Source organism: Ziziphus jujuba, chromosome 7 (genome assembly GCF_031755915.1).
Source record: "Ziziphus jujuba cultivar Dongzao chromosome 7, ASM3175591v1".
Taxonomy (NCBI): domain Eukaryota; kingdom Viridiplantae; phylum Streptophyta; class Magnoliopsida; order Rosales; family Rhamnaceae; genus Ziziphus; species Ziziphus jujuba.
In genome coordinates this window covers 7576468-7600138 of record NC_083385.1, presented here as the reverse complement: position 1 = coordinate 7600138, position 23671 = coordinate 7576468, and the positions used below count along the sequence as shown (strand labels likewise).

Genomic DNA, 23671 nt, shown 5'->3' with positions numbered 1-23671 from the left:
TCATCAAAAAATTAAGAAAATGAAAAAAACCAATATTGCTACATATATGTATTTTGCTCCGATTAAAAATTTATAAATGTCATATTTAGGACAAAAAAATTAAATAAATAAAAAAGGGAGACAATTCATAATGTTCCAGTTCAGCTACTATGACAAGACATGGTTGTGGGGCAAATTATGTTTGTAAATTGTGACAGAAGATCGAAAGCGGAATTGCAAAACGGAGAAAGACGTACTGGAGGTAAAAATTTCAGTTGACATTAATTGCTTCCTTCTTTTTATGATTTCTGCCATTATCAATTATTAATGCCCACGATACTGGAAGTTAATAACTAATAAGCGTAGCTTCTGTTAAATCAATATTGAAAAGTGTAATGATTTTTTATTTTATAAAAAAATAAGAAGAAGAAGAAGAAGAAGAAAGTGTTATCATTTTGACCAAATCTTTCATGTGCCATGTACAATGACACCGATTGCATTATCTGGTCCTATGTGTCATTTAAAAAATTTCAAGTATATTTTTTGGATCACTGAAATCTTGTTTATGTATGTTTGTTAGTTATTGATAGTAAACATAAAACGATTTTTCAATATCAGATGATACCACCAAACAAATACTAGGTTTTTAACTTTAATATATGCTTATTATTAATCTTTATTCTTTATTTTAAAAACTTATTTTTCAGATAAATAAATAAATAAGAGCCAAAACTTTCAATCGGAAAATTTGATTAACTGAGTTCCATGCGAATATAAACTAAAGAAAACCGGGGTGGGGGAATCCCATAACCCAGAAGCCAAACACAGCAGATAGGTACGAGGGATCAATCTAACGGCGTGAAACGTGTTTGTCGTTGATGGGTTGGGGTCAAATGAAGGAAGTACCGATGATGTAGTACCATACCATCTCTGCCCTGAAAGCTTAAACCCCCACATCCCATCCCATCCCATCGTCGTCCTTCTCGCTCTTTCTCTCTCTACTGCAACTCTCTGTCTCTGTCCTGAGGCCTTGCATGTCAATGGGTCGGCTTCCATTCCATCTCTGGATTGCTGAAGATTATTGGGTTTTACTTAATTTGGGGTTTATGCTTTTTATTCAGAGACTTTCCCTCCTCTAAAGACGTGATATTTTCTTCCCCCAAAAATTTCTAATTTCGCTTCCTTTCTTTCTTAGGTTTTGTCTTTGCATACTTTTCTTCTAATCTTCTTCTTCGTTGTTAATGATTGTTCTCACTGTCTCTAAAATGGCAGATTCATTTTATGCTTTTATTTGATTTGATTCATTGCAGCTACAGATACTCTTTTTTTCTTTCCAATTCTATTCTATTTCACTGTTAAAAGAACAAACTTTGACTTTTGATTGCTTTTTATCTGCTTTCAGAATTCAAAGGGGAAAAAAAGGAAAAAAAAAAAAATCAATCTTGATTTTAAATAACGCTGGTTCTGTCTCTGGTTCAATGGAGTTTGAACCATTGAGCATGGCCAACGAGGTGATTGAGTTCGACATGATGGGTTTGGGTGACATTGAGCACCCTGTCCAAGAATATGAGCTTCTTCGCAATTCCCCTGCAGCTGCTTCCCTTGCTGTTGTTCCTCCTGGTATTGTAGCTTCTTCCACTGAACCTCTCATCCCTGAAGGAGACACCAATCTCGAACCTTATGAAGGTATGGAATTCGAATCGGAAGAGGCCGCCAAGGCTTTCTACAATTCCTATGCTCGTCGGGTCGGTTTTAGCACTCGTGTCAGCATGTCCCGTCGCTCCAGGCGAGACGGCGCTATCATCCAGAGATCATTTGTCTGCGCTAAGGAGGGATTTCGAGTTGACAAGCATGACAAGCAGCCCGTACCTGATCGAGATGGCAGAGTCAAGCGCCCTCGTGCCGAGACCCGAGTTGGTTGCAAGGCCATGTTGGCCGTGAAGATTCAAGATTCTGGGAGATGGGTTGTCTCTGCATTCGTCAAAGAGCATAATCACGAGTTGGTTCCTCCTGATAAGGTGCATTGCCTTCGGTCTCACCGTCATGTCTCTGGTGCTGCAAAGTCATTGATTGATACCTTACAAAGTGCTGGAATTGGCCCAAGTGGAATCATGTCGGCCCTCATTAAGGAATATGGTGGGATTAGCAATGTCGGGTTTACCGAGCGTGATTGCAGGAATTACATGAGGAGTAGTCGACAGAGGACTCTCGGAGGTGATACACAGCACCTCTTGGACTACTTGAGAAGCAAGCAAGCTGAGAATCCAGCATTTTTCTATGCTGTGCAGGGAGATGAAGATCAGTGTATGAGCAATATCTTCTGGGCTGATCCCAAGGCAAGAACTAACTATACTTACTTTGGTGACACTGTTACCTTTGACACTACTTATAGGTCAAACCGATATAGATTGCCCTTTGCACCTTTCACCGGAGTTAACCATCACGGTCAGCCAGTTTTGTTTGGTTGTGCTCTCCTAATAAATGAGTCGGAGTCATCTTTTGTTTGGCTGTTTGAAACTTGGTTAGCAGCAATGTCCGGGAGGTCTCCTGTCTCGATCACTACCGATCATGATCGGGTGATTCGGTTGGCTGTTACACAGGTTTTTCCTGAGTCCCGCCATCGTTTCTGTAAATGGCACATCTTTAAAGAGTGCCAAGAGAAGCTATCCCATGTGCTATCTGAACATCCTAGTTTTGAAGCAGAGCTTCATAAATGTGTCAACTTGACAGAGTCGGTTGAAGAGTTTGAGTCTTGTTGGTTATCTATAATTGATAGATATGATCTTAGGGAACATGAATGGCTGCAGTCTGTATATTCCAATAGGCGGCAGTGGGTTCCAGTGTACTTGAGGGATGCATTCTTCGCTGAAATGTCTATAACGCAACGCAGTGATAGCATGAACTCTTATTTTGATGGATATGTGAACGCATCAACTACTTTACAGTTGTTTGTGAAGCAGTATGAGAAGGCTTTAGAAAGTCGGTACGAGAAAGAAGTGAAGGCAGATTATGATACCATAAACACTGCTCCTGTTCTTAAGACCCCTTCTCCTATGGAGAAACAGGCAGCTGAGTTTTACACAAGGAAATTGTTTATGAAATTCCAAGAGGAGTTGGTTGAGACGTTAACGTTTTTGGCCAGTAAAGTTGAGGTTGAGGAGGAAACCAGCACATATCAAGTGGCTAAATTTGGGGAAAGCCATAAAGCTTATTTTGTAAGATTTAATGTTCAAGAGATGAAAGTAAATTGTAGCTGCCAGATGTTTGAGTTCTCTGGTCTGCTCTGTAGACACATCTTGACAGTATTTAGGGTGACAAATGTTCTTACTCTACCATCTCGTTATATTTTGAAGCGATGGACAAGGAATGCCAAGAGTGGTGTTGTATTAGAGGAACGTGCCAGTGATTTGTTGAATAGTTCACGGGAATCTCTTACTGTACGATACAATAATCTTCGCCAGGAGGCCCTCAAGTATGTTGATGAAGGAGTTAAAACTGTTGAAATTTATAATGTTGCCGTGCGTGCATTACAGGAGGCTGCGAATAAAGTTGCTATGGTGATGAAGAATGGTCTGAAAAATGTTACTGTAAATGGAACAGCCAGAGAAGATCTTTTCTATCAGGGAAGTGAAGTTACTAATACATTGGCTGAGGTTAGTTTCGTTCTGTTATTTTGGTTCAATCAGCTACTCTTTAATTTCTATCTCTACTGCTGATTGCTTTGTTTCCTTGCTGACCTTTATCTTCATTGTGCAATGTCTTATCTGCTCTTCAGATTATGAATCTATTAGCACTAACTGAAAGCATTTTGTTTTTGTTTTTATTTTTATTTTTGTAAATATCCTACTTCCCCTTAGTCTAAGAATGTTTCCTTAAAAAGGTATTTACTTTTTTGAAAACTTCGGAATGTGGGAACCTCCTTTTTAAAACGAGTGACATTTTCAAATGCTTTCTGTAGCTTGTGCAAATAATAACACAGTGGTTGGTGTTCATGTTGCTTTGCTTGCTTAATCAGTTAATCAGGTTGTGTGTCACTGACTTGTTTCTTTCAACTAGCAAACCAATATCCAAATTTGCTGCTTCTGATGAATTTAGGAGATTTATGTTTTGACCTATGTTGTAGTAAACGGTTATAATTTTAGGGGTGGTTGGCGGCGTATAATTTTGCTTTTTCCACGTGGAATTAAAGATTTAAACAAGCTTTTCATCCTAGAGTGTTGTCCATTTTGGTGTACCTTTTTTTACAACAGCTCTGTTGAGTAATATGATGTGCCAAACTTGAATGGTGTGGCCTGAAGTTTTGTTTTTTCAAGAAGTAAAAAGAAGAGTTTATGTATTCAATTTGTTTGTAAAATACATAGCTAACAGAGATTTGCATATGCAATCATGTAGGATGAGCAGGACAGGAAAATCCATAAATTGTCCCGGCAACTGGAGCGATCAAGACGAAAATGCACGGTGTATCGGGCTAACTTACTTTCAGTTTTGAAAGATATTGAGGAACAAAAATTACAGCTCTCAGTTAAAGTTCAAAACATCAAGCTTGGAATGAAAGAGTGACGGTTTTCCTCTCTCCCTCACCCTTGTATGTTATTCTGCAGTTCCATATAATTTTATTCTCCACCATTAAACATCAAAAGGGAAATATCATTCGCCATTCTTCTTGGTTTCCATTTGAGCACACGTCTACCTCTTAACTTTTTTGAGTAATTGCATTTATGACCCAGACGACTCGCCTCGTAAAATCACGATGATGTGTTTAATCAATGTGGACAACGTACGTACCACATAATAAAATTGGGTTTAAATGCCAAGCCGAGATTTGCTAGAAGGCAATGAATTGCAACCATTCAAAGAGTCATTGAGGCAGACAGACAAATGTACAAACATTCCAGGGCTAATTCAAAGTGTTTGTTTAACTCATACTAACGGGACACAGCGTTTTTAATCATAACGGAATAAAACATTATACATGAAAAAGTGGGGGGAACGGCAATGACTTAAATTGAGAAACATAAATTAAGTTACGATCACAATCACAGAATTTTCGATTGAAGATCAGGATGGCCAACACGGGCTTGACTTAAATTCAGAAACATAAATTCAGTAACGATCACAATCACAGAATTTTCAATTGAAGATCAGGATGGCCAACACGGGCTTTGTGCCTATCAAAGAGATCTTGGAGTGCTTCAACAAACTGACTGTGTACTCCCATCACCTAAAACATATTTTTAAGAAAACAGGAAAATGCAAGGTGTTAATTCCCTATAGTTGCTTGAATGTCTAAGCGTAATTTATAATACAGATATATTGCAGCATAAATACCTCTTCCGTTGTGGGATGTGGATTTTTCTTCACCTCAATAGGTTTACCCACCACCACGTGCATTGGATATTTGAAGGGTAAAGGAGAACTGCAAAAAGGAACAACGATGGTGAAAACAAACTTTTATAAGAAACTGCACTATGAAAATTTCCTTATATCATAAAAGTGCATATTTTGAAGTGAAATGACACTTAATTTTTATTCAATTCTTGATTTCAATCCAGAATCTCAAGCTGCGAGTAAGACATACCCAAAAATTCCCCAGAAGAATATTGGCGTGAACTTGATAGCTCTAGAGAACTTCAAAAATAACTTCCCGCTTGGCTTCCACCATTTGTAAACATTTGACTGCATCAAAGTTCATATGTACAGGGGGAAAAATAAAAGATCAGCATTCATTTGGGAGGTGGAAATGCACGAGAAGCCAGACAGCAGAGTTAACTTAGTAAATGAAATGAATAATACGCAATGAAACAATTCACAAATCGAGCAATTGACATGTGAAGCAATGCCAAAGCTGCAATAAACTGATCTTTGTAGTCGCACGATTTGCTTGGAACAGCAAAGTTGAAATAAACAAATGCAAGCTAGACATAATAAAGCTAACTTTTCCAGATGTCTTCAAAAAACAAGAGTTAAAAAATCAAGAGTATAGATACCTGACCAAAGCAGTAAACAGGAACTAGAGGAAGGCCCATTTCAATCGCTATGCGCACGAATCCTCTTCTTGCCTTAAGGAAAGCTATCTGCCGATTGAAAAGAAAATTTACTTGCATTGGCAATGGAATTTCAACAAGAACAGGAATGAAAAGTTTTTCCCTGAGACTGAGAAAGAGAGGGTGATCAAGTTTTAAAAAGTTTTAGAAAAAGCTCTTCCTAGAAAGAACCATTCATATGTGACCAAAACCTCTTATTATCTTAGAAAGGTGATTGCAAAGATTGTAGCTAAAAGTCCTCAACAGAATCAGATCTACGTTGCTCACAGAACGCCTACTAGAAGAATGGTAAACACAATGCCTATATCTTCAATAAGAGTCCAGAGACATTTATTCATAGCAGTAGAAGGTTCTAAAAATTGGATGCATCTAGACAACTCTAATTAGTGAACATGAAGAATGAAAAGTAACTACTTGAATAGGAAATGACAGAAGGCTTTGGATACTATTATAGAGCTATGTCATATGAGCTATCCGTGTCCCTGAGAGAGTGAGAGGAATGAAAGTGAAAGGAAAAGGAAAGATGAACAGCAGACATAAAATCACTGCCAAACTTAAACGACAGAAAACTAAATGACCTTAAAACAAGGCCAGAGCTTGGTTGCATAGCTGATTTGCAAATTCGGATGACAAACAGATTAATGAAAATGCAGCACCAACCAAATAAATATAGATCATAAGAAAGAAAGACAATCTAAACCTCAGAACCGCGCTGCATGAGAAATGTCTCTTGCACTCCACCAGGCACTAGGATGCAACTATAACCATCTCCTAAGAGGGAGACAAAATTTTTCCTTGTTGCAGCAGTAAGACCCAACCATGTCCAAATATGCCTCAAAAAAGGCGTATAGAATACCTAACCATTAGTTTTACAAATGATGTTAGAGAGAAAATTTGTAGGAAGTTCTATGAACTGCAACAACAAACAAAGGTTAAAGGTTCTTACAGCACTACTGGCGAGGACCTTTATTTTTGGGAGAGGCATAAAACCAGTTAGGTCAGCAAGTGCAACAACACCAATTGGTAAAACTGAATGCGGTTCATAACCAAAGACTGAGGGAAGCACAGACAAAGAAATGTCAGAAACAAGCTAAAGAATACCCCACCTCCAAATAAATAAATAAAAACAAAGATGCAGCAAAAGAAAAAATTGCAAAAGGCAAACAACTTTCAGCTTTATATCCCCCAAACAATGTCTTATCACGGTTATTCAACAGGGAAAAGGTAAAGTGAAGCATAAGAAGAAGCTAAAGAAAATTCCACCTCCAACTAACCGTTTCTCTTACAAGTACTGAACTTTTTAAAAAACTAACAATAAACACGAATATAGTAACCCAATTTAGCATCTCAGAGCATATAGGCATGAAAAGAAAAATAAATAATTCAGCTCAGGATAGCATAAAACTAAAAAGAAATGGTTTTAAGTATTCATAAAATGGACTTTACAAGGAAGACCACAGAGCAAGGAACTACAAGTAAGATGTGGGAAAAAAAAAAAAAAAAAAAAAGTTGGGGACTCACTATAAGTACGATTAGAATCAAACGCTTGTATGTCCTCCACGTGTAGAGTCACCGGAAAGTAACGGCAAGCATGCTTACAAATGTACCTTCATTAAAAAGACCCAACTTTGTTTTTCAGAAACAAAATTAATGAACTAAGTCGTAGTTTAACAAGTGCGAAGACTGAAAAAAAAGTGAACTTTTTTTTTTTGGGGGGGGGGGGGGGCGCGCGAGGGGGCACTGAGCAGGTACCTAGCCAATCTTCGGCCGGGTTTGCTTCTTTCGTCGATTGGAATGATCGCGAAGAAGAGAAGCAATCCGAATACCCTGAAATACCCCAAAAATAAATAAATAAACTTACTCGAATGAAGCAACATTTATTTACTTCAAAAATAAAAAAAATAAAAATTGATGCTTTGGAGTATGGGGTAGAAAAAAGAGAGCACGAACACAAGAGCCTTGGAAAGAGGGAGGAACAAAAGGGAGAAAAGGACCAAAAGGGCATTGAAATGAATGGTCCCAAGCCATATTCCAAGAGCAGCAAGCGTACGGAGTAATACGCTGGAGCCCAACTCTTCTCTGCCGGTGAATACCGTTAATCCGCCGTCCTCTTTTTTCACATTCGTCTCCTCTCTCTGCTTCTCATCCGTCCCCATCACCGTCCTTCCTTGCTAGTCGCTGCCGTAATTTTGTATTTAACTGGATAAATAGATTCTCTATATGTCATACCAATACATGTATATATATATATATATATAGAGAGAGAGAGAGAGAGAGAGAGAGAGAGTTTTGAATTTGGAGTAAATAGTGAAGAGCAGAGGAAGAGACAGAGACCCAACGCTCATCGGAATCTGAATCGTCCATTTTTAAAGCACCTTCGTGGCCTGCGCTTTCTCTACATGTTGCCATGTCATCGTTGAACTCTCCGCCTCCCTCGACCTTTCTAGTCTCATGTGCCTTTCTCCACGTGCCATTACGTAGGCTCCTCACCTCTGTTTTCTTTACCCACACAAAAAAAAAGAATAATAATAATAATAAATAAAAAAGAACAACTCACATACTGGAAGACTACACGGACTAAAAAAGAAAAAAAAATTATCGTAAATAATTAACACACACACACACACACACACACACACACAAAAACAAAAGAACCCATTGATTAGATCAGATGTGGCCAGGCACATTATTCCATTCCTGTGGGTCACTAGGTTTAAATGGTATCTACATGCATACGGTACCTTAATTGACTATCCTTACATTACATGTTTAACCTTTTTTTATTATAAAAAAAGAAATATAACCAGTTTTAATAGTAAAATTGGAGTATAAAAGGTGGACTAATCTTTTTTTTCAAACTATTTCTCACCAAGGGTGTGAATAATGAGATTTTCCCACCACATGTTAGTATTTAAAATCATTGATATATATATATATATATATATATATTATTTTTTTGGTAACTAGTATTTAAAGTCATTGATGGTGGTTGGTTGGGCCATTGATATGAACGTAGACATAGAGAAGGTCAGTATTCAGAAGAATGCCTTATATATGAGAAAGTTGTAGCCCATCATGTTATCGTATAATCTACCTATTTCTGTATTCCTATCGTAGACGTCTTACCTACCCGCATATGGTATTCACACTTGACACATGTTTGCTTTAATTCTATTTATTTAAGGCCTAAAAGCGAATAAATTAAAGAAAACAAATGTTCATCCACTTAACTTAATTCTAACAATTTTATGCCTTTGGAAAAAACATAGAAATTTGGATCACACAAATGCTTATCCCCTTAATCGAATCTTAGCTAGTCTGAGAAATTAATGGGACACTGAGAATACCATTATAATTATCCAAATGGGAAGAATTTTTTTTTTTTTTCTAGTGTAGTTCATGTTTCCTTTTAACTTTTTTTGAACTACGACAAGCATTTTGAAGCTTTCATTAAAAAAAAGATGGAGGGGCCCATTGATCATCAATACAATCAACCAATTTAATGAAGCCTAAAATCTTTTTAAGTTATTAATTTATGTGTGTATATATAAACAATATTTTATTTAAATTTGATCAAGAAACGAGAATGTTTAGTACTTAATGGTTTCATTAACTTGCCAATTCGACAGGGCATTAATATTTTTAGCTCTTTTTTTTTTTTAATGATTAGATAATAATTAAAGCAATGCTGAGAGCCCCTTTTTTTTTTTTTTTTTTTTGGGTAAACTTATCTACTATGAGCTAGTATTAGTAGAAAGCGTTAACTAAGCTCTAAATATTCTAAGTACTTCAAAAATCCCAAACAAATCATGCAATTTATTTATTTATTACTTATGGATTCGCAATAAGGTATAAAATTATTTACTACCCAAAGTTAAACTTTGACCATTCAGACTGGGAAAAAAGACTGGGAAAAAAGAGTAATAATTCGTTCCGACAGTAAATAAATATTACAGGGAATTGAACAGGACATGAAAGGAAAGAAAGTAACATCATTGATGCAGGCCGGTAAGGGCATTGAAATCAATAAAGTTTGCACTTTTTGGTGGATAAACGACTAACATCCCAGGCGGAGCCATCTAAACCGTTCCCTGTAGCGGTTGGATTTGGAGGCAATTCTTTTCCGTCCTTTGCAACGCTGTGGCTTTCTTATTGGACATGCCTCCGAAAAATCGCCTTCCTACAAGATATTATTATCGTTATTTCCAGATTTTGTTTCAATCCAATTCTATTACAGCATTTTCCCTTTCGAGAATTCAGAAAATTGACACAAAATTACAGATACATGGAATGGTACGACTTACTTGACTTGTGCATGGTCCTTGTTTGCTTTCGAGGGTGAAGCAATTTTCACCCTCATCCTTCCCTGTAACTAGCAGTGATCCAGATTCATCACCAAAATTTTCAGGCACTATAATTGTGGAACAACTAGACCCTGATGTGTTTCCTACATCCATCTCTAGACATAGCTAAATAGGGAAAAATAACAGCCATAAAAATTCATTAGCAAACAGTGGAGTATTATTTTATAGCTCATGAAGATATATAGTCTAAAGAATATTTATGACATAAAAAATATATATATATATATATATATATATATTTCATGTGGATGTTTTTAAACCTGTAAAACTCTGTTCTCAAGCATAGCTACTCGCTCCATCAGTGTGCCTTTATGATGAACTTCCTCTACTGCAGATGACAGAGTTTTGTACTGGTTTTCTGTTTCTATATTTCTCAATGCTTGACAACCCGATTGCCCTCCTGACAAGCTATGCTTCTCTTCTATAAACTGCAGCTGTATTATATTTGAGATGGCAATCATCAGCACAAGAATTAAAGACCAGAAACTTATAAAATTTCAGTGTGAACTTTTACCAAAACATCAAGACGATCCAATCTTGGGAGGATAGGAATGGGTGGAGTGGTTTCCATCTTTTCTTGTTGCTCCATGAATTTCCGAACAACTTGGAGCTTCAAAGTACAATTTGCTACCTTAATTCAAGTTATTTTTGTGCCTTTTATATATAATAGGCTTATCATTCATTCCTCTAAGTAATGCATATGTAAAATGGAAAAAGGTAGCTTCAAAGCATGAAGTTTTGCAGCTATGCAAAATCTTACAGCTTTAGGACAGAGTAGAAGATTCAGGGAGACAAGAAGATTGACATTCAACTTAATGATCAGGATTCAAGGTCGTGGCTCTAATAATGCAACCCTTAACGGGATTTTAATAGAAACATAGGGGGGAAAAAGGCATTCAATGATAACCACCTCCCATACTTTGTTGTCACCTTCTATACATTTATTTATTTATTTATTTTTATAAAATAGCTTCCAAAGATATTTTATTCTTTATCTGGTGCCTTCTTATCTCCAGCCGTGTTGTGATCCCATTATATTGCGTGTATGGATTCCCCCCCCCCCCCCAATCCCACCTTTTTTTTTTTTTTTTTTTTCGTCCTTTGCTGATCGTAGTGGAGGCTTTTGTAAAATGTGTAAACTAGACGGCATTTTGACTTTTCGAAACTTTTTTCAGTTCACATGCCCAAAAATCATATCCATCCAACTCACCAAGTATCCATGGAAAAGATATGGCATGGTTTTAAAAACTTCTTTCATACTCATCATCCAGCATTACCAGTATTCTGAGAGTGTTATAGTACAACAAATCTAAATGGGTGTCTAGACTGCGTCTCGAAGATGGAATCCTGGTGGAAAATGAAAAAGATTATACAAAGGATTTTAATTTTAACTGCCTGATGAAAAGGAAATTATGAAAAAAATTAAAAACTATATAATATGAAATTTATGTCTTTATGGGAGCATAAAGAAAATAAAATAAAATATAGATATATATCTATATATTTCCTTCACGATTTTCTAACATGAAAACGCGGGATTAGATATACATCCACACTTTGAAAGTGTGTGATCTATGTAACTTCTATATATATATAGTTGATACCATATATAATTTCTGACTTCTCAACCACAATCAAATCATATAAAAATTTGAGATGCCGGGATTCGCGCATGCGTAGTAGCGGCCAGACTGATCTAGTCCCAAACTATGCACTCTCCAAGAATACTATATGATACCATTTAGTTCTCCATCTCAAATCCTAAGTTCCGTGTTCATCTCTTTGGAAAGGTTTAAGCAAGCTAAAAGTAACTGCCATGGCAAGCCACCCTCCAACCAAAACTCTCACTGCAGAAATCCTAACTGGTGACCCACCCACATGAGCTGCCACACCTCCAAAAACCGCCAGAGCTATGGATGTCACTATCGTAATGATCACAATCCTCGCAGTATTTTTGGCAACAAAAAAGGTGGAAGCTAATGGGATGAGTGATCCACACAGAAATGCCAAAGCCGATGCTGCTGCTGCCTTGTGCGGATTAGGCAGTGAATCTCTTATGTTATTGTTTTCAACTTGAACACCATTATTTTTTGTCGTCCTTCCCTCTTCTGAAATCACTGACATGGCCTGTGATGGATCGGCTTTTAAGGCACTGCAGTGAGTGAGAGCAACCATTTCTATGTCTTTTTGAGTTGAAACTGAGACGAACTCCCCAACAGCCATGCTACATGCCCCTGCAACAGCTCCAGCTACTCCGGAGAGTATCATAGACCAACGATCCACATCCACTGCCCCGACACCAAGCATTAGTGATGTAGTGGAAAGCAACCCATCACTGGCTCCAAGGATGGCAGCTCGAAGCCATTGAGCTCGTTCCACTTGTACAGTTGTTTGATGGATTTTAACAGTTACAGGTAACGTGTGTTCAGCACACGAAAGTGTTTGTGAAGCCATAAGCATGGAAAGTGAGAGAGTTTTGGGGGAGTGTGGCTTCTGAAATATTATTAAACAGAACAGCACGTGGAGTTTATATAGAAGGTGATAATGTGAGGATTCAGGTCATGAGTTAGGATTCCTAAGAAGTAAATGTCTGCCTAGGTGGTACCGCGATTAGATTCCAAACGAGGACAAACATGAACGTTGAGACCTAAGATTCTGGGCACTTATTATTCCCAAGATACTCTTATGAAAATTGTCTTGCTTGAGAAATCAAACGCCTGCTTGTTTTGCTCACTTGATGATACTTGGAACTTTACTGAATTATATGGTTTCTTCCTGTCTTAATCAGGCTAGGCCTTGTTTCTATCTAATGTGACACTCTCTGACGTTTATATCTTGCTTATCAACTGTACATGTTGTGTCTGGTTATAGCAAATAACCCTGTTTCGTTGGATCCAACCGAAGAGTTCAATATTTTAATGATCCTAAAGGTTGATGGAATTGCACAACTATCTTCCATACTAATTGCGACAATTCTCATCTCCAAGTAATACTACTCCTAAATTTCTGTGTTTTTACTTTATATTGTCCGGACATCGTGCTGAATAATAAAAATATCTGGAAGGCAACTTTTTCTGGTAAATTCACTTCATACTTGTAGATGATGTTCTTTACCAAAAGGGAGGTGAAAAACAGAAGAAAGAAAAAGAAGAGGAAAAAAGAACTATTACATGTTCTATAGGGAGTAACTTTAGAGGGCAAGCAATGGTCAAGATGCGCACTAATGACCTTACTTATAGCCGTCCCTCCTATCTTGCTCCTCAGCTTCCTTGTTAGCGGCCTCAACGGATTTGAACCAGAGGAATGCCTATAACAAACACTAGAAATAGGTAAAAAATATATTTGTGACACTTGTGAACGCATATATACAAACAGACATATTACATGGTTAATCTGGAGAACAATTTGGCATAAATAAATAAAGAAAAATGTCTAATAGACCATCAAAACTCAAGTACTCTAACAACAATATTTTAAACTAAAGATATATATGAAGAACCGTATCCAAGATTGTATTAGATCTCAAAAGCAATTTCCATCTACAAGTTACAACACAGCAAAGCAGAGACCAAATTCAAAAAGACGAATGAAAAAGGAACTCACAGAAGTTGGAATGCCGGTAAATGCAAAAAATCCGAGTAATGGAGCATAAAAAATGCTGTCTGAGTTCAATATTCCAAAAACAGGCCTTTGGTTCAGATACTCAAAAACAGAACCTATCTGCAAACCCAGAAATTCAAAACAGACAATTAGTCATAGAAAGAAGTAATCTGTCTTCAAACAATACATTAAAAATGCCCGTGCATTTCCCAGCTTATACAATTTTAAGAAAGAAGAGGGACTTACTGCAGCTATTGCAGTCACAGCTGAAGCAAGCAAATAAACAAAAAAGGGAATCTCCAATTTATTCTGCAATGCATCTTCTTTGCCTTCATTCTGAGCCCAAGGAGGGGGCTCCTCCGAATCTGGTGTAGCCCAAGATGGGATTTTTTCTTCCGATTTGCTTGATTTTGCCGAACCCTCAGTGACAGCATATACACAAAACTTGTGAGGAAACTTTTTATTTCCATAATTATGATATTTTGGGTTTCTGTTTGCGGTATGCTGCTTCATTATTCTGCGTCCAGTGCCTAGGAATAATCTGGGTAATGATAAATCCTCCTTTCTGCAGCCATGAATGATATTTGAATTGTATGAAAATAGCAAGGTTGCAGACATAATTCTTTCACTTCCTATCGACGCTTTGTGTTATTTTGCTTCTGTTACTGAAAATATCATGGCATTAAAAGAAAGAGTGTTAATTTTTCTATGGTATGGTCTTGGGTTAACTGATAACAGTAATATATTTTGCATCACCAGCTGCAAAAATTTTGTTTTTGATACAAATCAAATCCATATCTAACTCTGCATCACGTAATGATAAGAATTTACTAAAACAAGTTCTGTAATTTCACAAATATCACAGCAACTCCAAATCCAAAAACCCAATTGTTAAAAACATATTCCAAACCCATCACCCACCCGACGTTGATGATTCCAAGCATAAACAAAACATATAATAAATTATATATATATATTTTTATGATAAAAAAAAAAAAAGCAAGATATTAGGAAGAGGAGATAAGAGAGAAGAGGAGCTTAGAGCGTACCTTACTGGCGTAGTTTTGTTTTATTGGACCAAACGAATCGATATTGTCTGTCCCCCAATTTTTTATTTTTTTATTTTAATTTTTCTTATTTTACATGAAGAAAGAGAGAGGGGTATTTTAGGGAGGAAGATATTGGCTGCAGCCAATGAGCTACCACCAACTGGACAGCTCCAAATAAACACTCGGCAAGTGCCGAAGATAAACGTCGCCGTTTGACTTCTACTCTCTACCTCAAAATCTTCCCGGACCGAATGACGAAGAGTCTCAGGGTCGTCATCTACAATCTGCTTTCGAAGAGAGCATTCAAAGAGGCATGTGCGAATGCCAAAGCGAAGCTTGGTTGTGATTGATGCGGAAGGTTGGCTGGTGGGTCTCTATAAACCTCAATCGCCGATTGGTTTGCTCCCGGCATTGCTGGTTCTGGTTCCGAATTCCGTCGCCAATACATTGTCCGGTCGGTTTCTGGTTAGTGTGTGGAGATTATGAAATAAAAGAAGGGTCTTTTCCGCTTCCTTTGCTACTGTAATACGCGATTCAATCTGAAAGTTGATTGGGTAACAGCAAGGAGACTGTGTTGAAACGGCGTCGTTTCTATTGATGCCATCAGATCTCTGTGTAGTTGCTCCTAGTTGGCTCCTATTGGTCCACCTCAGCGCTGACTGTAGGCTTACTTACCATTCACAACGAGTTAGGCACGATTCACGAAGCACTAGACCTTTTATTTATTCCTTTTTTATATATAAATATTATTTATTTAGAATTTTCAACGTTTTAATGATAATAAGAATTTACCCAAAAGAAAGATAATAATAAAACAGAAAAAACAAAAACAATGAACCAGAAGGCAAAAAGCGTGAACTAACTGTAAAAAAATAATTCACCCAAAAAGAAAAAATTGTGCTAGAACTACTACACTAATTTTTAATATAACTTGAACTTCATTTAATTGCTAAATTATTTATAAATATTATCATAATAAAAAATTTATTTTTTTAACCCCTTCTTATTTTTTTTTTTGGTAATTAATTCACTTAATTTTTTTTTTTGATAATATAAAAAAATACATTTTAATAGTATTATAAACATCCGTAATTTTAAGTCATGCAATATTGCGATATAGAATATTAAAAATAATAATAGAATTTATTAAAAATCAAACATTAATTTCTAAATTTATAAATATAAAAACAGAATAATTCCTTTCCACTAAATTATCACTATGCTGATTTAATCACTTCCTATTCAATAAACAAGAAAGAAGATAGAAATTTGCATGAAATTACCCAGGAAATATAGAATAATTTCGATGCAAATTACCCAGGAGAAATAGCATAATTTGTAGACAAAAGATAGCTCAACTTGTCACATCCAACTTTATTATCTAGAGGTAATAAATGGTGTTTTTTTCCCTGGTTCCGAGGTGATTAGTGGCAGTTAAAACTAGTGATTTGCCACATAAATTCGAACATTGCAGTAGTCAGCACAGGGAATAAGAAATTTATATAATTTGTTTATTAAGCTAGTTTTTGGAAAAATAAAAAAATAAAAAAGGGGAAAAAATAAATCTGTCAAATCAAAAAGCAGACACTCGTGGCCAGATTAGTGATTTGGATGGTTATAATTAATAAATAGGAAAAATTCAAGTTTTTCTGATTAAGCACATAAATAAATAAATAGTTGTTTACACACAAAGAAATACGATGAACTTAATTAGAAACATGATTTCTTGGCTTATTAGACAATTTAGCTGTTTGTCATATATCATAAAATGGTAGATATAATATTGGATGCCTTCAAAGTCCATGTTATTGTTTGCGTGGAATTATAGAAAAAGCAATGATTGTTTACAAGCGACAACCATGATCATGGTTTTGCTATGAGTAAATGGGAATATGATTTGAGAATCATCTTGCTCTTCCTCTTCAATTTCATCTCCATCTTGGTCATAATTTTATGATAATCATCATAATATGCATCATTACCAACCGCACAATAAAGATCAAATAAAGCAACATTGTGTGGGCTGCTGAACCCATTCTTTTCACCGAAAAGGTTAATGTGTAATATTGTAGCGGTCATATTCTATTTGCTGTCACTGAAAATTAATTGTCCAACGAAAGGAAAAATATGTACGTTAAATCAAGTTTTGCCGGGGCTTTAAAATGATATATTAGGCATTAAGACAAGGTGCAATGGTACACAAACAAGTAATAATTTTTGTGTATAGATGGGAATCTACTTTCCAAGTAGAGTTTTCCAACAAAAACGAAAATGAAATGACTGATTAGAAACAAATATCTGTGCTCAAACAGCAGTTTAATTGATGGTGATAGTGATAGGGTGGTGTTTTGGAAAAACTTGTACCAAAGCAAAGAGACCCATAAACCAAATAAAAAGTTGAACGCTATAAAAGATTGACTTTTTTTCATATATTATTATTATTATTATTATTATTTTTTTAATTTTATGTGAGTGGGAGGTGAATAATTACACAATCGTTTTATGTGAAAAATGGGGTATAGATATAGATGCCAATAACCAAAATATTATGAACAGAGTAATGATTTTAGAATCCGCTGGCACCTGGCAATGAAGAAGTTGGTTCTTATAATGATGTAGAAGATAATCCTTGGTAATCATGTTTGCTCCATAAGGGTAATGGATATTCTTTCCTTTTTATGTGATTTTTGTACTGTTTATTCAAAATCCCAGGAAAATCTTTTCAAAGATATTGGTGGTTTTAAAGGCTTTACCTTTTAGGTGCCAAATTCCGTTTGGTGAAATGTACGTAGTGGATACTATACAAAAAACTACTTTATTTTTAGATGACTTTGCACCATCAACAGTGATTACAAAGAAAGCACCAGGGAGATAAAATGGACAAAATAGCAATAGCAAACAAAAGGAGTGGCATCTGTGTAATAATATAAATAGAGGCAGAGATTTGTAAATATTCATCTTCTTAATGGCTATATAAATGACCCATAATTTGTCAAGTTCGGAATTTTATTTGCAAAGTTTATTTCATTTAATTTTTACATCTTAAAAAATAAAAAAATAATAATAATAACAATTTGAAAATGTGGGTGGTGGGAGGGAGTATTAGGGAGGGAACAAGGTTGGACTTACCAAGGCTGAATCCGTGACAGTGTTGATGATGATGATGATGTGCTCCACTTCCACACAGTCTTCCACTCACGCATTTCGGGTTTTAGTTTTTTTTTTTTTTTTTTTTTTCATTTAATTAATTATTATAATTTTGAGTAATTCGAACAAAAAATGATTAATTTAACGGTCTCCGGAATTTGGGGTAACTTTTCTTTTCTTTTCTTTATTTTTTTTTTCAAGGTTGGTTTGGATGGAATGACAGTGCAGAGGAAAAGCGTTGTTGGTTGGCTGCTCCAAAAGCCAAGTTCCAATTAGGACATTGCCAATTCACCAAAAATATTAGGCCATTACCACTACCTTACTTTCCCACATAGATTCAATATTACAGAGGAGGCCTTATCTCTCTCTCTCTCTCTCTCTCTCTCTCTCCCATCACATACAAATCCACTCACTGTCACCGCTCTTGGGTTCACGTTTTTACCAATCGGCCTTTCACTCTTATCTCTTTCTGTCCTTCTCTTTGTTATAAAATTATAAAAAGCATACAAGCTACCATTACTATAAAAATAAAAGCCTCTCTCTCTTTCTCTCTCAACATTCTCTTCCACTGTTTCTGCTTTCCTTTCCCATGGCTTTCTCATTCTTCTAGTATATGCGTGGTGTTGTGTCTAATACGTACATACAAGTTTTTTCTTTTTGTTTTTTCTTTTTCTATATTCATAGCTTTTTTCCAAAGAGTGCGTGGGGTGTTTGGAAAATGGCTTCTTCTTTTAGTCACTGCACCAGGAGGAGAAGTAGCATATTTTATCTGCTGCTACTTGCTGTTCTTCTTGCTCAAATTAGCACCAGTCTTTGTGCCAAGGTACAATCAACGGCTAGATGCTTTCGTGTTTTAATTTTCTTTTCTTGGCGTAGTCTGAAGGTTTTGTGGCTTTCTCTGTTTTTTTCTGTAATCTGGGTTGGCTTTCAGGTTTATATGGTGTATATGGGAAGCAAGACTGGCGAGGACCCAGATGAGATTCTGAAGCAAAACCATCAAATGCTTGCTTCTGTTCACAGAGGAAGGTCAGCCTAGTATTGAAATTCAGTTATTTAATCTAGTGTTTCTTCGTTATCTTGTCCCATTTAATGTTTTTATTTTTTGGGTTGGAATTTGCGTGTTCTATTCTATCTGTATGTTGTTGAACAGCGTTGAGAAAGCAGAGGCTTCTCACGTTTACAGTTATAGACATGGTTTCAGAGGCTTTGCAGCAAAGTTAACAGACGAGCAAGCCTCCCAAATCTCTAGTAAGTCCCCCCAAAATACACTTTCTGGGAATTAGAATGTGAAAGATATTAATGGCTCTGTAAATGAATATGATAAATTGACAGAGATGCCTGGGGTTGTGTCGGTGTTCCCCAATTTGAAAAGAAATTTACACACCACCCATTCGTGGAATTTCATGGGACTTTTGGGCGACGAGACCTTGGAGATTTCGGGCTTTTCCACCAGGAACCAAGTAAACGTCGTCGTCGGCTTCATTGATACAGGTGGACTCTCATCTGCTGTCCTTTTTCTATTTGCTCATATCCCACCGTTCATTTACTTTTATGCTATTAAAAGGCCAATTTAATTTCTTTCATAAGAATATCCATCCCTTATTTACTCTCTCTCTCTCTCTCTCTCTCTCTCTCTCTCTCTATTTATTTCTGCAGGAATATATAGTAGAATGCGAACCTTTTGGACATAAACATTATTATTACTATTTTTTTTCACCATGACCAAAGTCTTACTTGTTCTGGTCACTGTCCGATTAATATTTCCTTTATAAAAGCTGCTCTACTTATATCCCCAGTTTTGCTTATTTAATAGGCATCTGTTTGCACATGAATAATAATAAGCATTTGCATGCCTTGCTTGATGGGAACTATTTATTAGTCTTTCACCATAAACGTGGAAAATTATTTGAAGCAGGAATTTGGCCTGAATCTCCAAGTTTCAGTGATGAGAATATGCCTCCGGTACCAGCTAGATGGAAGGGGATTTGCCAAACAGGAGAAGCATTCAATGCTTCTACATGCAACAAGTATTATCTTATCATAGTTGTACAATGTACTGTTTTGTTGATTTTCATGCGCATTAATAAGTGGCCTTTACTGGTTGAAAATTTATGCCATAGGAAAGTGATTGGGGCTAGATACTATTTGCGTGGTTATGAAGCTGAGGAGGAAGATTCAGAAAACACTGTGTCATTCAGATCTCCAAGGGACAGCTCTGGTCATGGCAGCCACACAACCTCAATTGCTGCCGGCCGCTATGTGACAAACATGAATTATCAGGGACTGGCAGCTGGTGGAGCTAGAGGAGGTGCACCCATGGCTAGGATTGCTGTATATAAGACATGTTGGAACTCGGGTTGCTATGATGTTGATTTACTAGCTGCCTTTGACGATGCAATCAGAGATGGGGTTCATATTTTGTCTCTCTCTCTGGGTCCCGATGCTCCCCAGGGAGACTATTTTAATGATGCTATCTCTGTGGGGTCATTCCACGCTGCTAGCCATGGAATTTTGGTGGTCGCTTCAGCTGGAAATGAAGGAAACCCAAGTTCTGCCACAAATCTTGCCCCGTGGATGCTCACTGTAGCTGCTAGTTCCACTGATAGGGATTTCACTTCCGATATCATGCTGGGAAATGGTTTTAATTTCACGGTAATTTTTTTCCGTGCTTCTTTCTGCAGGACAGATTCTTACAATTCTTCATCATTCCTCATTATTTGTCAATCTTTGCTTAGGGTGAAAGTCTAAGTCTAATGGAAATGAATGCCTCTGCAAGGATCATTTCTGCCGCGGAAGCTAATGCAGGATATTTCACTCCTTATCAATCCAGGTGAAGCAAAAGGTACTTGGAAGCCAGTGCAATTTAAATGTTAATGCAAAGGAAGACCTTAAATTATCTTCTTTTTTTGTCCTATTTGCGCCTGCAGTTACTGCTTAGAGAGTTCTTTGAATCGCACCAAGGCCAGAGGGAAGGTTCTGGTCTGTCGACATGCTGAAAGTTCAACAGATTCAAAGCTGGAAAAGAGTGTCATAGTAAAAGCAGCTGGTGGTGTTGGGATGGTTCTTATTGATGAGGCAGACAAAGATGTTGCCATTCCCTTTGTGATTCCTTCAGCTATTGTTGGAACAAGGACAGGGAACCACATTCTGTCATACATTAATCGTACACGGTCTGATATGGAGCTAGATTTTTTTCTGCAGTGCCTTGAGTTTTTTTCATTTTTCTGATTTACTCTCTTTCTGTGAATGTGGACAGTATACCAAAATCTAGGATTTTCGCTGCCAAGACCATATTGGGTTCGGAACCTGCACCCCGTGTTACGGCATTTTCTTCAAGAGGGCCCAATGCCTTGACACCGGAAATTTTGAAGGTAAATATTCTAACATCAGAATTCTCAATGTACTTCGCAGCTTTCACAGTTATCACAACTTCATTCTTTATGCTCTAGCTCTCAGGGTTTTATGAAAAGCCGTTCTGATTGTTATCTTTTCAGCCTGATGTCACAGCTCCTGGATTGAACATACTTGCAGCTTGGTCCCCGGCATTAAAAAAAATGCACTACAACATACTTTCTGGCACTTCAATGGCTTGCCCACATGTAACAGGAATTGCAACCTTGATCAAAGCAGTTCATCCATCATGGTCTCCATCTGCTATCAAGTCTGCAATCCTGACAACCGGTAAAAGTGCTACCTTTAACCACCCCATAGAGTCTATTGGTATCCAATGTGGTTTAATTCTTACAGGATTATTTCAACAATCTAAACATGGTTTTAATCTCAACCAACATTTTTTTTTTTTTTTTCAATTATAGAAGCTTTAGTGGCTTCTCAAACTTCATTTGGTAACTTGTTAGCTTATCCACCAATGTACATTTTATTTTATCTTTGTTTAAAAAAAAAAAAAAAAAAAGGCACTCTCGAAGTCAAAGCAGAAAAAGTACATAGTTAATCTAGTCTTCAGATTGAAACTTATTTCCGCAAGCTAAAGAATCTGATACAAATGGAATATGCAGCTACTACTTTGGATAAGCACCACAAACCCATCACAGTGGATCCAAATGGGAAAAGGGGCAACCCATTTGACTATGGATCAGGCTTCGTGAATCCAAGAAGAGTCCTTGATCCTGGCCTGGTCTATGATGCACATCCAGCAGATTATATAGCATTCCTTTGTTCAATCGGTTACGATGAGAAGTCACTGCATCTCATCACAGGAAACAATAGCACATGTGATGGGTCATTATTAACAGCTTCCAACCTGAACTATCCTTCTATTACAGTTCCAAACCTTAAAGACGAAGTCTCAGTTACTAGAACAGTGACAAATTTTGGAAGAAGACAGAGCATTTATAAAGCTGTAGTAACTTCACCTGTTGGAATCAATGTAACTGTTGTCCCAGATCGATTAGTCTTTAACAGCTTTGGCCAGAAGATAAACTTCAGAGTGAATTTCAAAGTGGCTGCTCCATCAAAGGGTAAGGGATATTCATTTGGGTACTTGTCATGGAGGAGTCAAAGAACAAGGGTTACCAGCCCTCTGGTCGTCCGAGTTGCACCATCCAACTTTGGTTTGGTTAGATAACCACACCCTATACAGCTTTTGTAATTCTTTTTACTAGTTTTTAGGAGCTTTATGTTCGTTTACAGCTGGGATGTGACTGCGGAAGGGGGCCCCTAAAAAGAAGGGCCCAAAACCACTTTTTAATATTTATATTATATACTTTATATTTTATTTATTATATAAAATAATTCTTTTCTTTAATAATTTTTTCCTTTTTATATATATAGTGCTTTTATTGTTGAGCACCTTCCTTAGCATTTTCATACATATACATATATATATATATATATATATTTCTGTTTTTTTTTTAGAACCTTTATTTTTATTATTGTTGTTGTTTTTTTTTTTTTTTTTGATAAAGGCAATTCATTGAAGAGAAAAAAAAAAAAAAAAAACAAAAGCAAAACACACCTCCATAGAGGGGGTTACAAACAAAAACCAGCACAAAGTAAATCAGAGGAGAAAGCATCCAAAATGACCCTAGGGAGGGATTCCAGATCAACTTTCTCCACTTTAAAAAACCTGCTGTGTCTTAAAGCTAACTTAGCAATGCAGTCCGCTAAGTAGTTAGAGCTTCTAGAATCCCAACTTAGAACCCAATTGAAATTGGAAAACCAAGAGCGAATTAACAAAAAGTCATAGCTAGTATTCCAACCGAATGGTTCTTCTGCTTTAGAAATATTTTCAACCACCGTAGCTGAATCAGAAGACCACTCTATCAAATCCAACTTTTGATCTGCTGCAACTTCAGTCGCCCATACAACAGCTTTGAGTTCAGCTTCTAGGGGAGATGAGCATGGAATACATTTGGACGCTAGGTACAATAAGTTGAAAGAATCAAAATAATAAGTGGATTTTTAATGCACACTAGCCATGATATTTAAAAAAAGGGTAGACACTAGACAGTAAATTCCACCTCGATTT

The 23671-nt window shown here is 36.7% G+C and overlaps 5 protein-coding genes across 12 annotated transcripts; 2 read left to right on the top strand and 3 right to left on the bottom strand.

The window, feature by feature from the left end:
• Nucleotides 1–103: 103 nt before the first annotated feature.
• On the top strand, nt 104–4650 carry LOC107424273 (protein FAR1-RELATED SEQUENCE 5). Of its 4 annotated transcripts, none has more exons than XM_048479252.2 (3): nt 104–241; nt 1382–3632; nt 4372–4650. In XM_048479252.2, exons 2-3 carry the CDS (start codon nt 1458–1460, stop codon nt 4537–4539), a joined length of 2343 nt encoding a protein of 780 aa, XP_048335209.2. In that variant the 5' UTR covers nt 104–241; nt 1382–1457; the 3' UTR covers nt 4540–4650. The 4 variants fall into 4 exon arrangements, with proteins under 4 accessions (XP_048335209.2, XP_015889513.2, XP_048335211.1 ...); XM_016034027.4 differs by lacking the exon at nt 104–241 and adding an exon at nt 566–1122; XM_048479254.2 differs by lacking the exon at nt 104–241 and adding an exon at nt 566–1174.
• Nucleotides 4651–4877: 227 nt separating this feature from the next.
• On the bottom strand, nt 4878–8504 carry LOC107424252 (diacylglycerol O-acyltransferase 2D). Of its 2 annotated transcripts, XM_048479258.2 has the most exons (10): nt 8358–8504; nt 7974–8222; nt 7776–7850; nt 7545–7630; nt 6970–7076; nt 6724–6879; nt 5967–6053; nt 5558–5655; nt 5308–5395; nt 4878–5200 (listed from the first exon to the last, which is right to left on the bottom strand). In XM_048479258.2, the coding sequence occupies exons 2-10, from the start codon at nt 8177–8179 to the stop codon at nt 5099–5101; spliced, it is 1005 nt and encodes a 334-aa protein (XP_048335215.1). In that variant the 5' UTR covers nt 8180–8222; nt 8358–8504; the 3' UTR covers nt 4878–5098. The 2 variants fall into 2 exon arrangements, with proteins under 2 accessions (XP_048335215.1, XP_048335214.1); XM_048479257.2 differs by lacking the exon at nt 8358–8504 and having other exon boundaries at nt 7974–8351.
• Nucleotides 8505–9819: 1315 nt separating this feature from the next.
• LOC107424280 (uncharacterized) lies at nt 9820–11397 on the bottom strand. Its single transcript, XM_048479263.2, has 4 exons — nt 10902–11397; nt 10648–10821; nt 10328–10492; nt 9820–10203 (listed from the first exon to the last, which is right to left on the bottom strand). The coding sequence occupies exons 1-4, from the start codon at nt 10974–10976 to the stop codon at nt 10081–10083; spliced, it is 537 nt and encodes a 178-aa protein (XP_048335220.1). The 5' UTR covers nt 10977–11397; the 3' UTR covers nt 9820–10080.
• A 463-nt stretch (nt 11398–11860) lies between these two features.
• On the bottom strand, nt 11861–15462 carry LOC107424279 (vacuolar iron transporter homolog 2). Of its 4 annotated transcripts, none has more exons than XM_048479262.2 (4): nt 15037–15462; nt 14234–14652; nt 13991–14107; nt 13457–13706 (listed from the first exon to the last, which is right to left on the bottom strand). In XM_048479262.2, the coding sequence occupies exons 2-4, from the start codon at nt 14603–14605 to the stop codon at nt 13695–13697; spliced, it is 501 nt and encodes a 166-aa protein (XP_048335219.1). In that variant the 5' UTR covers nt 14606–14652; nt 15037–15462; the 3' UTR covers nt 13457–13694. The 4 variants fall into 4 exon arrangements, with proteins under 4 accessions (XP_024932459.1, XP_048335219.1, XP_048335217.1 ...); XM_048479260.2 differs by having other exon boundaries at nt 13457–13694; nt 15037–15451; XM_048479261.2 differs by lacking the exon at nt 15037–15462 and adding an exon at nt 14909–15012 and having other exon boundaries at nt 13457–13694.
• A 2993-nt stretch (nt 15463–18455) lies between these two features.
• LOC107424286 (subtilisin-like serine-protease S) lies at nt 18456–22951 on the top strand. Its single transcript, XM_016034045.4, has 11 exons — nt 18456–19006; nt 19115–19209; nt 19334–19431; nt 19516–19674; nt 20099–20210; nt 20304–20835; nt 20919–21013; nt 21111–21353; nt 21440–21554; nt 21678–21864; nt 22200–22951. The coding sequence occupies exons 1-11, from the start codon at nt 18797–18799 to the stop codon at nt 22766–22768; spliced, it is 2415 nt and encodes an 804-aa protein (XP_015889531.3). The 5' UTR covers nt 18456–18796; the 3' UTR covers nt 22769–22951.
• The last annotated feature ends 720 nt before the right edge of the window (nt 22952–23671 follow it).

Excerpts from the sequence above, each read along its gene's own strand:
- LOC107424280 (XM_048479263.2), bottom strand. The coding sequence starts at position 10,976 with ATGGAGCAACAAGAAAAGATGGAAACCACTCCACCCATTCCTATCCTC. Across the intron at positions 10,822-10,901 it reads TGGATCGTCTTGATGTTTTG|CTGCAGTTTATAGAAGAGAA; the intron begins GTAAAAGTTCAC and ends AATATAATACAG. Across the intron at positions 10,493-10,647 it reads TTGAGAACAGAGTTTTACAG|CTATGTCTAGAGATGGATGT; the intron begins GTTTAAAAACAT and ends TTCCCTATTTAG.
- LOC107424286 (XM_016034045.4), top strand. The coding sequence starts at position 18,797 with ATGCGTGGTGTTGTGTCTAATACGTACATACAAGTTTTTTCTTTTTGT. Across the intron at positions 19,675-20,098 it reads CGTCGGCTTCATTGATACAG|GAATTTGGCCTGAATCTCCA; the intron begins GTGGACTCTCAT and ends TATTTGAAGCAG. Across the intron at positions 21,865-22,199 it reads GTCTGCAATCCTGACAACCG|CTACTACTTTGGATAAGCAC; the intron begins GTAAAAGTGCTA and ends TGGAATATGCAG.
- LOC107424273 (XM_048479252.2), top strand. The coding sequence starts at position 1,458 with ATGGAGTTTGAACCATTGAGCATGGCCAACGAGGTGATTGAGTTCGAC. Across the intron at positions 3,633-4,371 it reads TTACTAATACATTGGCTGAG|GATGAGCAGGACAGGAAAAT; the intron begins GTTAGTTTCGTT and ends GCAATCATGTAG.
- LOC107424279 (XM_025076691.3), bottom strand. The coding sequence starts at position 12,847 with ATGCTTATGGCTTCACAAACACTTTCGTGTGCTGAACACACGTTACCT.
- LOC107424252 (XM_048479258.2), bottom strand. The coding sequence starts at position 8,179 with ATGGGGACGGATGAGAAGCAGAGAGAGGAGACGAATGTGAAAAAAGAG. Across the intron at positions 7,631-7,775 it reads CCCGGCCGAAGATTGGCTAG|GTACATTTGTAAGCATGCTT; the intron begins GTACCTGCTCAG and ends TTTTTAATGAAG. Across the intron at positions 6,054-6,723 it reads TCATGCAGCGCGGTTCTGAG|ATAGCTTTCCTTAAGGCAAG; the intron begins GTTTAGATTGTC and ends TTCAATCGGCAG.